General features: G+C 34.6%; 1 protein-coding gene across 1 annotated transcript; it reads left to right on the top strand.

The window, feature by feature from the left end:
- Positions 1-1,147: 1,147 nt before the first annotated feature.
- LOC128218126 (cysteine-rich motor neuron 1 protein-like) lies at positions 1,148-4,898 on the top strand. Its single transcript, XM_052925676.1, has 4 exons — positions 1,148-1,299; positions 2,587-2,742; positions 3,893-4,132; positions 4,398-4,898. Exons 2-4 carry the CDS (start codon positions 2,598-2,600, stop codon positions 4,712-4,714), a joined length of 702 nt encoding a protein of 233 aa, XP_052781636.1. The 5' UTR covers positions 1,148-1,299; positions 2,587-2,597; the 3' UTR covers positions 4,715-4,898.
- Positions 4,899-10,478: the final 5,580 nt, after the last annotated feature.

Below are 10,478 nucleotides of genomic sequence, written 5' to 3'. Positions count from 1 at the left end.
TTTATAACACATAATATAAACAAAAAGGTTTTGTTGTCACATAAGCTATTAAAACAGATGTCACCTTGTTCTTATTAATTGTTGTTGTTGATGTAATACATAAAGCATGTCAACAACATCAATTAGTAAGAACGAACGGATGTAAATAGAAGTATTTTGGCGTTCTTGTTCTATTTTTAGTAACAGCGAAATTGACATTGACGCTTAGGGGCCTCAAAATTCTATTTTTTAACAGTATGTAGGGACCAAAACGCAATCAAATAAAAGGTATCAAACTCTATATACCAAGTTGGGCTAACATTTGTCAAATCAAACTAACGATATTCAGTTTTCGCCGTTTTGAATTTTAGTCAGAGCGGCTGTAAACGCAAATCTTCCTATAAACCAAGTTTGGTCACAATTTGTCAACCTTAACTATAGATATTCTGTTTCAATATTTTGTTTCTAATATGATTATCAGTGACCTTTACCCTGAACCCCAAACGCAATCCATTGAAAGGTTATAAACTGTTCTTACATCTCATGATATTCTTAACCATCCGTTTAATTAATTTTAGTAATAGTGACCTTGACCTTGGTACTGAATATCTTGGGATCTACGAAGAGTTTCTGGAGACCTTTCATGGGATTCGTTTGGTTTAACTGATTTTTTTAAGCAACGTTAATGGTAACCGTGACCTTCCATTGCTTGTTTTCCACTCCATTTAACCTTACTATTGTACTGTTATTTTTGTATACATGAACCGAATAAATATGTTTAAACTAACAGTGACCTTGACCCTAGGGATCCCAAACATAATCCAATGAAAATTCCCCATAAACTCCTTCTATATACCATCTTTTGTCACAATATAACAATCTTAACAAAAGTTATTCAAACTTTTTATATATTTATGAACACGTGCGAAATCCTTGTTGTACATATTGATCTTGTTTGTTTACTTTTGTATTGCATCATATTAAGCTGTGTACTGTTTAATCACGTTTCACAAACTTTTAAAGCGTTTTGAAAATACCTGTTAAAAAAGGAAAAACAGTTGACGTTAATTGCTGTGGTTTTGGGGGGATCTCACACGCAAACACATCTTATTTTTAATGAAATAGATTTGTAAAATATGAAGCCGATACAAAACAGTGTCTATTTTTTGTAGCCTTCGGCGCTATCAAGCGGTTCAATCAATCTAATAACGCTGATCAGAATATGAATTTGGTCAATCAAATAAATATACTTAAGTTACTCATGCATGGTGAATAACTTGTTCATTTACAAACTTATACATTGGTAGGAACAGTCGAAAGGTATGTTTCACTTGTTGATATACAATTGTAATTGAATGTTTTCATATAATTTTAGAAGTTAAGATAACAATGTTTCTATGAGTATTACATCTAGCATTTAAGTAAATATTTATAGATTTATTCTTATTATTATAATTATTTTTCACGTTTCAACGATTCACATTTTTCTACTTTAAAGATACATTCAAAGTGACATTTATAGTAAAAATGAGTAGAGAAAACAACTTAATGTTTTTAAATGCTGTGTGATCTGACTTAAAGTGACATTCTTATTCGAAATCAATACATAGACATGTATAACAAACATCAATTTTGACTGATAAACCTTTAACTTCTTACTAAATAATGCATTTATGGAAAATATTAATTACTGATAACACGAATGTAACCGTGTATTTAATGGCTGAAAGCACAATACTATTAAATGATTGGTGTATGCTAAAAGATTTACTGTGGTCTACTATAGTCACAAAAGGTAGAAATACCCTGTTTTATGCTCATTTCTCTCAAATTAAACTCGGTATCCGTTATAAGAACCATTGTTTTTGACATTTATTCATCTTTTTTAATATTAAATGAATACTATTGATTGAGGTAAATCTTATTTGGAAGTAAGAGTGCATCTTTAACGAGATATCACCTCAACATGATGCATGTTGGACGCCGTAGGTTAGCTTTTTAATTTAAGTGCTTTTACATCATAAATGTATTTTAGGGAAATTAAAAGGAATTTTATCCAATAAAGTATTCTTTTTCATTTCATCATACTCGTAAGACTTTTAACTATTGTCAAAAGGTACAACAACTATTATAAGAGGTAGAAGGGTTCATATGTTTTTTTCAACTGTGTCTGCAAAACCGTTTTAGGGAAAAGGTGTATTTCTTCCTTGGTTTTGCACTTAAATACACAGATCATGGGGTATTGTAGGGAATCAAATCCAGAGGTTCTGCAGAAATGAATCTACGCTTGTACTTTTTTTAACTTGTGGTACGTTAGGTGGAAGGGCTTTTATTTTGACCATTTGACTTTTTTCCTTAGACATTTTTTGTTTCATAACACTGTTTGGCTCCTATAGCAGTAAAATCAAATGTTAATGAACCAGACTGTTAGTGTTAAAATAGTATGTTTTATTTATTGTTTTTATCTATTTCGACGAATTTAACTGTCACTTTGCACTGCAAGTAAAACTATTACATAAGGATCACTCAATACGTGAAATATTTTATTTTCATACTTTAGAAAGTTTATCTGATAATACTGTGTGTGTTCTTTTTTTTTCTTTTCAGGCAAAGAAGTCATGCGTTTCGTTATAGTTTTAACTTTGTATTTAGTGGAAGTAATCTGCCCGACAACTAGATCGGCAACTGTTCCCCCCATTACCACGCCCAGGATAACCACAGTTCCAGGAGGGTGTTTCTACGAGGGAAAAATATATCATGACGGTAAATTCGGTTTTCAAAGACACTTTAAGAAGTAAATTTAGGTCGAAAAATTTCAAGAAATATACAATAACACCATACTTGTTACGTCAATAAACGAATCGCTTTGTCTTGGAAAAATATTGCTTAAACGACATTTTGTTGTATAAAAAATAGAAAATGAAAATAGATATACATATATAAACAAATGGGTCGGGCCACAAGATATTACAACATAAGCAAAAGGTCATCCCCTTGTTAGTCACACACGTAAAATTGTTGAAAAGAATTTCGTCAATGAATTATCATATTTAATGAAGAATTTGCAAAACAAATATAACGAAAGAGAAGGCTAGTTAAACAGTAAAACGAGATATAATAATAACTTTGAGCAAAACGCAATAAAACGAGATTTGATCAAAGGGAACATTCTGACCAAGTTTGAACATTTTCTTATCAATGCCTACCAACATATAGTTCCGGACGGACGGACGGACGGACGGAATGACGGACGGACAACGCCAAAACAATATCCCCCTCCCGAAACCTTCGATTCGGCGGGGGATAACAAGTACTGTGTATCAATTCAAATTATATATAGAATGCCTTGATGTCTAACTGAAGAAGATGATTTGGAAAATAGACGAAAATTGAGAAGTTTTAGTCTAAGAAATCTTAAGAAATACGTATTGCCGGTGTAACGTTAAATTTTGACCCCGTTGAATATTGACCTAAGGTGTCTTTTTGTCAACGGATGACAAATCAATTTAATGTTGAAAACTGACCCCTACCGTTGATTAGCGACCCTTCATAGCGTTATAAATTGGTCAAGGGTGGTACTTCTTCCTAAGGGAAGAGCCATAACTCTGATGATATTAGTCAGAAGGAAACTGTTCATGATGTTTCATTTTAATGACATTAAAATTTGTTGAAAGTTTCCTTAAAAATAGTAGAAGCGCTGCTGTTGTTTTTTGTTGAAGGTGAATAAGTAATAGAAAATGCACTTTTATATATTAAGCTTTGTTAAATTAAACAATCAGTTTATTCTCATGTGTTGGGTATTATATTCTGCAGGATCAGGAAGCTCTGGTCAGATGAGATGGTATTGATAAATAATACACAGTTTGAATAATCTGTCTTAAGCCTTTTACATAATATGTTCATGTGTATGTAGGGCAGGACATACGCGGCTCTGTATGCGGGGGCTTGCGTTGTGACAAAGGGAATATTTTAAACTGGGACGATGCGTGTGTTTTTTTCACTCCACCTTGTCTGGGGCAACAGATGAGGATTCCCGGTCAATGCTGCCCTGTCTGTCTTACTTCAACAGCGCCGCCGACAACAACCCGGCCGACAACGACACCCATGGTCCCACCTGGAGGGTGCGTCATCGGCAATAAATCTTATGCAAACGGTAATAATGATCAGGTTTCATTGCTTTTCATTTAAGGGAAGTATGTGTTATACGCTTGTTGATTTTTTAGCGTCAATCAAGCATAATAATTTGAAAGTTCTGTACGTCATTTAGTTTAAATTTGGCAAGCCTTATTTCAGTTATCACCAGTTTTTAACCCATTATAATCGCTATTTCAGACACATTTCGAATAACGTCAGTGTGTCAATAACTTCAATTTGTACTATATATGTTTAAATGTCGGTGATACCTAATCCTTTTTAAGGTGAATACATCTCCCGCGCAGAAGACAATTGTTTCGGCACCATCTGCCACGAAGGGCACCAGCTAGCCTGGGACCACGCGTGTTTTTTCTCCACACCCCCTTGCTCCGGCGTTCAGGAGAAACTGCGTGACAAGTGTTGTCCCGTTTGCCATAACGTAACAACGACACCACCATCACTAACAAGTACAAAACAAATAATCAGTACAACCTTCACAACAACCACCACAACCAGCAGTTCTTCCACGACCACTAGAAAGACGAAAACCAGGACGAGTCTATGGAAAATCTTTTTGAAGCTTTTTAATAGGAAACTGTGAATGATACCCCTTTGGAAATACAATTCCTTGGAGTTTAAATATTTAAAGAATGCTTGAACTTAGATACTGGAAATAAATTGACTTCAAAAATAAAAAAAACACCATCGAAATAATGTCTTAAATGTGGCTTTCGTGTTTCTGCCTTCCATTTGTTATACACCGAGAATAAAATATTTATATGAAGCACTTTGGTTCCAGAATTTCTTTTATCCTGTCACTCGCATACAAATCGGCCCATTAACAAGGTGCCGTGTAAAGTTAGGGATAGTGACCTCGTGATGTTTATCTACAGTCAGTTGGTCATGTGACCGCGAAATTGGACTTCTTTTCTGATTTGAAATCAAAGGAACTGCACACAAAATGTTTCAAAATCTTATCAATAGTCCACCAACAACCTACCTCAACAATCACTCACCCAGAAAGTTCCATTACTCTGCATTAGTGATTAAACTATTATCTAGTACAATCGATAAATCGTCGCTGACAATGCTTTGTCGGCGACAATCGATAGTGGTTGTCTAAAATCGATGTAGCCAATGTTACTGCCGGTAAATTTAAAATAAATGTCAATTTTCCTTTCCGGTAATTTAAGTTAATTTTAACAACGGCGGTTACTCTCTTAAAGAAATACAGTGAATGTTAACTTTTCTACTTAAACACTTACAAACTCTTCAAAATTACAATAAAATAAACTGTTTTTAATTCTTTATATATTTCATAAAACCTCAATAATCTGCATCTATGATGTAGTGGGTCCGGTCTTACCTGCAAATACCGGCTCGATGCATTCTGTTTTTGAAACCTTTTTTGGTACCGTTTGTTATGAAGACATCTGCTTTTTTGGTAAAAGTTTTATGAAAAAAAGATATTTTAATGAAATCTCCAATAATTCAGGTTATTGAATGTTAAGCTGGTTAACAAATATTTAATATGCTTTTACATGGATAAAATGCTATGGTAACTTACTTGATGCGATGTGCGTCATTTTGCAATTGATGTGCAATTATTAGTATGTGTTGTTGTTATGTTTTTCGTTAAGTTATTAAAGACAGAAAAAGGTTATGGATGTTTACTTACTGTTGCAAACAGCATGACTACAGCATCGCATGTACTGATTCCAGGTTAAACCATTTAAATGATCATGATTCTACTATGTATAAGGAATGTATTTCTAAATGATATCATGAACTTTCGATTATTGTCCGATAGTAAATTGAAATATTTGGTCCGAATCGATTCGATTATCGATAGCAAATGGAGTCCGATTTTCTAACACTAGTCACTCTGCATGATAATGACACTGGCAAAGAAAACCGACCAGGAACGCAACATGTGCCACACCCGCAAATGCTGAAAATGTGCAGCATGCATCGATAATTAATTCCATTTCTGTGGTGAATGACAAAATCCCACTTACAACAGAAATGAATCCCGTCTTTGCCGGTGTAGTTCTGAACAACCAATACTTTATTCTTTCAAATCAATGTGAATTAAATCCATTGAACATGTGGTGATTGTGTGTAAACACACGTGATCCTGCGGCTTGTGGAATAATTGTAACATGATTACTGTAGACAATGGTTGGTGACTGATCCACGTTTATGCACGTTTAAAAGCTTTTATGTTTTGAATTGATATTGACATATTAAAATGCAATTACTTTGACTATAAACGTATTGAATAATATTGAACTACTTTTGGGCACATTTCAACATGGTTAACTAGTGTACCGATGTCAACAGGGGAAAAAGATGTCCCTTTTTTCACAAAAAGGGCATGTACTTCATAATTTTAATTAATACAGCCACCTTGCCAGATAAACGTTCTTGATCTACGGCACTAACCAAGTATTCTCTACATATATGGTGCCCGCATCTCACGCCATGGCAAGTTTAGAGGTAAACCTATGGACGCTTGTGAAGTAATGCATCGCTCTGTGCTGTATATAGTAAACATGCTGGTACTTTTTAAAGCCGCAAACAGACGAGCAGTTATCCATGACTTGTGCGATACATAAATAAATTGAAATCAATGAAAGAAATTGAACAAATGTTTTCAAGGTGATGCTAATGTGGGAACTATGCCAAGCTCCCTTCCCCGGCGATTCAACTTTCATCGATATCTATATAGGTCAACAATCAATATTATACTAGTTACGTGTGAATGATTAATTATCACCAATCCAATGGTGTCATAATTCCTTTTACCTGGCAGCTTTGTGTAATTAACATGCACTTTCAAAATAATGCGTTGACCAATCCTCTCACAATTGCGTCATACTCTTGTCACCCTCATCATCATTACGCCGATACTCCCATTGTATGTTTAGTAGTGCTGGGAATCGGTTCCAATTTTACAATCGATAATCGGTTTCACTCAAGTAACCGATTATCGATAGTACAATCGTGTTTTTTTAAATACTAGATAAAACCTAAAGTGAAGTTTTATTCATGCACATTATTAAACTCTTAATCATTATATGCATACACGTTATGTCTATGATTGAAGTAATTAAGTGTTATATAAAAATAGTTCATTTTTACTTGCTCTTTGTGGCTTTCATCTGCCGTTTTGTTAAAGATAACGTCTGAACACTTACTTATATTTTTTTCATTTTTTTTCGATAATCGATTATAACCAAATACAATCGATATTCGCCGATTTCAGGCCCAACCAATCGATTTTCGATTATAATCGATCATCGGAACATCACTAATGCTTAGCACTACACATTGGTACCCCGACATTGCAAATGGTTACTTCAAATGAAATGCAATCAAAATGTGCGTTATATTCTAAGCCAGTAAGCAGATACCAAGTAAAATTCTAATTGATTAAGAAGAGAACCGGCTCGTGGCCCTCGCCCCGCCCCTCCTCACTCATTAATGTTCTACTCTATAAGTATATTATTATATACCAGATTTTATAGCGCTCAGTTTATATAAAACTACACGTTCAAAAGCGCTTTACAAACTGTCCGCCCGGTTAGCTCGGTCGGTAGAGCGTTGGACTGTTAATCGGACAACCCGGGTTCGATTCCCGGGCGGACCAGGGCACTTCTGTTGTGATTGGTTATGAAATCCTTTCTACGACCATTCGCACTGTACCACTGCCCCTGGCATGTACAGAAGCTGTCAGTTACTTGCAGAAGTGAAGGCACCTAGTACTGGTTAACCGCCCAGGATAGGTGTGCGGTGGTTGAACTGTCACTCTGAGACCCTTCAATGTGCTCACGCCGGGACCCGGAGTATAAACTACTAACACCACCCGCTTTACAAACTACAAACCACACCTTATGGACAAAAAATAGAACATGAATTGAATACGAATTCAAAATAATTTAATGCTTAAAATAATTTTCCAATGCCTCATTATATTTAAAACAGATATAATTTAAAACAAAGAACATTTTATAAAACATAAATATTACAAAATAAATAAAATAAAATATATGATTTAGTTTTTAAACTTTGTTTAAAACCTTTTTGTTTTAAACCTTTAAACTCGTCAATGTTTTACAGTCCTTTATACCAGAAGACAGCGCGATCCGCAATGTGCAGCAGCTTTCTGAAAGCTCCTGTCACCATAACTTAGCGTTCGATTATTTGGCACCACAAGTGTGGAATCTCTATAGAGTCTTTCTATTGCATGGCAGTTTCGTTGTAAAATTAAACCAGTCCTTATTATCAGAAGACAGCGCGATCCGCAATGTGCAGCAGCTGTCTGAAAGCTCCTGTCACCATAACTTAGCGTTCGAATATATTTGGCACCACAAGTGTGTAATATCTATAGAGTCTTTCTATTGCATGGCAATTTCGTTGTCAAATAAAACCAGAAAATGTGGATGTTTATAATTAATTAATCACAGTTATGTGAGACTTTATACGACACTTGCTACCTCACCCGATTGAACGACTTCCTGGGAATAGTTTGACTTGAAGCTCGGATGGTTAATGAAAAGGTAGGAATTTGGTGTGTTTTGACATATATTGAAATGAATTGGTAAGGAGATATTTTAGAAATTCCTATCATTAGTAAATGAAAACATATTCAGGAAAACATCTTTAAATTATCAAATTGTTAATCGAACAAATAATTGAGATACATTTCAATGTTTGAATGTGCGCTTTTATGAATGACGTTTATGCCGTGTTCCAGTTAAAGCCAAACCTTCAAGATGTTTATGTCAATGACGCTTTGTGTGACTTTTCTGGCGAGCATTTTTGGAACTGAAGCGCTGAATATTACCGAAGTATGCCCTTACAACACGTTTTGTTCTTCGGGCCCATTGAAGGTATGCAATAATAGTGTATGATACGCAAGCGTCATTGAAGTGACACTCTTATTCAAAATCACAAAATACACATGTATAACAAACATCATTTTTGACTGATAAACCTTTACTACTTACTAAATAACGCATTTATCGGAAACATTAATTACTGATAACAAGATTGTAACAGTGTTTTTAATAGCAGAAAGCACAAAAATATTAAATGATTGGACATGTCATACCCAGTGTCATAACCTTGCCGATGGATTATTTCTCTCCTGCTATGAATACGCCGCGGGGTGGGCCATAAAACCATTATCGTAGAGTTGAATACACAATTTCTGGGCATCGATTTTGTACAAATTTTACATAAATGTTCAAAAAGGACCAAAAGATATTTAAAAATTCATTATTTCGAAAAGTGCATTTGAAAGAGAAAAAAAATCTGCATTGTAATCCGTTGGAAGCTAAGCAATCGGATGTCTATAATAACTTTCAATAGCAAAATAATTTTTAGATCCTTCTTATTTCAATGTAACTTTTAATGACCACCAAACCCTTAAAAAGGACCAAAATGCAAAAATCATACAATTAATACAAAACCATCATCTTCAAGGGCAAAAATTATCCTAACATATATGTAGGAAGTAAGTTGATCTGTTGAAAGACTACGTCGTGAGAAATATTTAACCATAGTTTCCCTATATAACTCTATAGGCTCTTTCGCTTCAGCGGATTTCTCCAAAGTTGGCAATGAAGTTTAATGTAGCATGGTAGTTTTATCTAGTCTTCGGTTAACTTAATTTTTATTAAAAACAACAACTTGTATATGCAATACCAGCTGCAGGCGAGCAGTTTATTGAGTGATGACGTGCAGCCGACAAAGACAACACTTGTAATATATATGTAAATCAAGTACATTTTAGCACTGAAATAAGCACTGGCTACGGAAGTCCTACACTGTGCCACCGACCTGCCGGAAAAAACCCAGAGACGGTTAACCCTGGAAACCTGTTCTTATATGCCAAGTGTCGGCTCACAAAGTATGAATGTTGAACCTCATTCATTCGTTTGGATTCACATACGGCATCATGTGCTATGCAAAATAGATTAATGATGTATACAGCGTGAAGTCGACGGGTAGAATGACTTTCTCTTTCGTTAAAATTGATCAAATTACGATGAGATATCGGTTATCAATTAAAGATGCACTCTTACTCCCAAATAAGATTTACCTCAATCAATAGTATTCATTTAATATTAAAAAAGATGAATAAATGTCAAAAACAATGGTTCTTATAACGGATACCGAGTTTATTTTGAGAGAAATGAGCATAAAACCGGGTATTTCTACCTTTTGTGACTATAGTAGACCACAGTAAATCTTTTAGCATACACCAAATATTTAATATTATTGTGCTTTCAGACATTAAGTACACGGTTACATTCGTGTTATCAGTAATTAATATTGTCCATAAATGCATTATTTAA

Source organism: Mya arenaria, chromosome 14 (genome assembly GCF_026914265.1).
Source record: "Mya arenaria isolate MELC-2E11 chromosome 14, ASM2691426v1".
Lineage (NCBI taxonomy): Eukaryota > Metazoa > Mollusca > Bivalvia > Myida > Myidae > Mya > Mya arenaria.
This window is presented reverse-complemented; position numbering and strand designations above follow the sequence as displayed.

Excerpts from the sequence above, each read along its gene's own strand:
- LOC128218126 (XM_052925676.1), top strand. The coding sequence starts at position 2,598 with ATGCGTTTCGTTATAGTTTTAACTTTGTATTTAGTGGAAGTAATCTGC. Across the intron at positions 2,743-3,892 it reads GGGAAAAATATATCATGACG|GGCAGGACATACGCGGCTCT; the intron begins GTAAATTCGGTT and ends ATGTGTATGTAG. Across the intron at positions 4,133-4,397 it reads CAATAAATCTTATGCAAACG|GTGAATACATCTCCCGCGCA; the intron begins GTAATAATGATC and ends ATCCTTTTTAAG.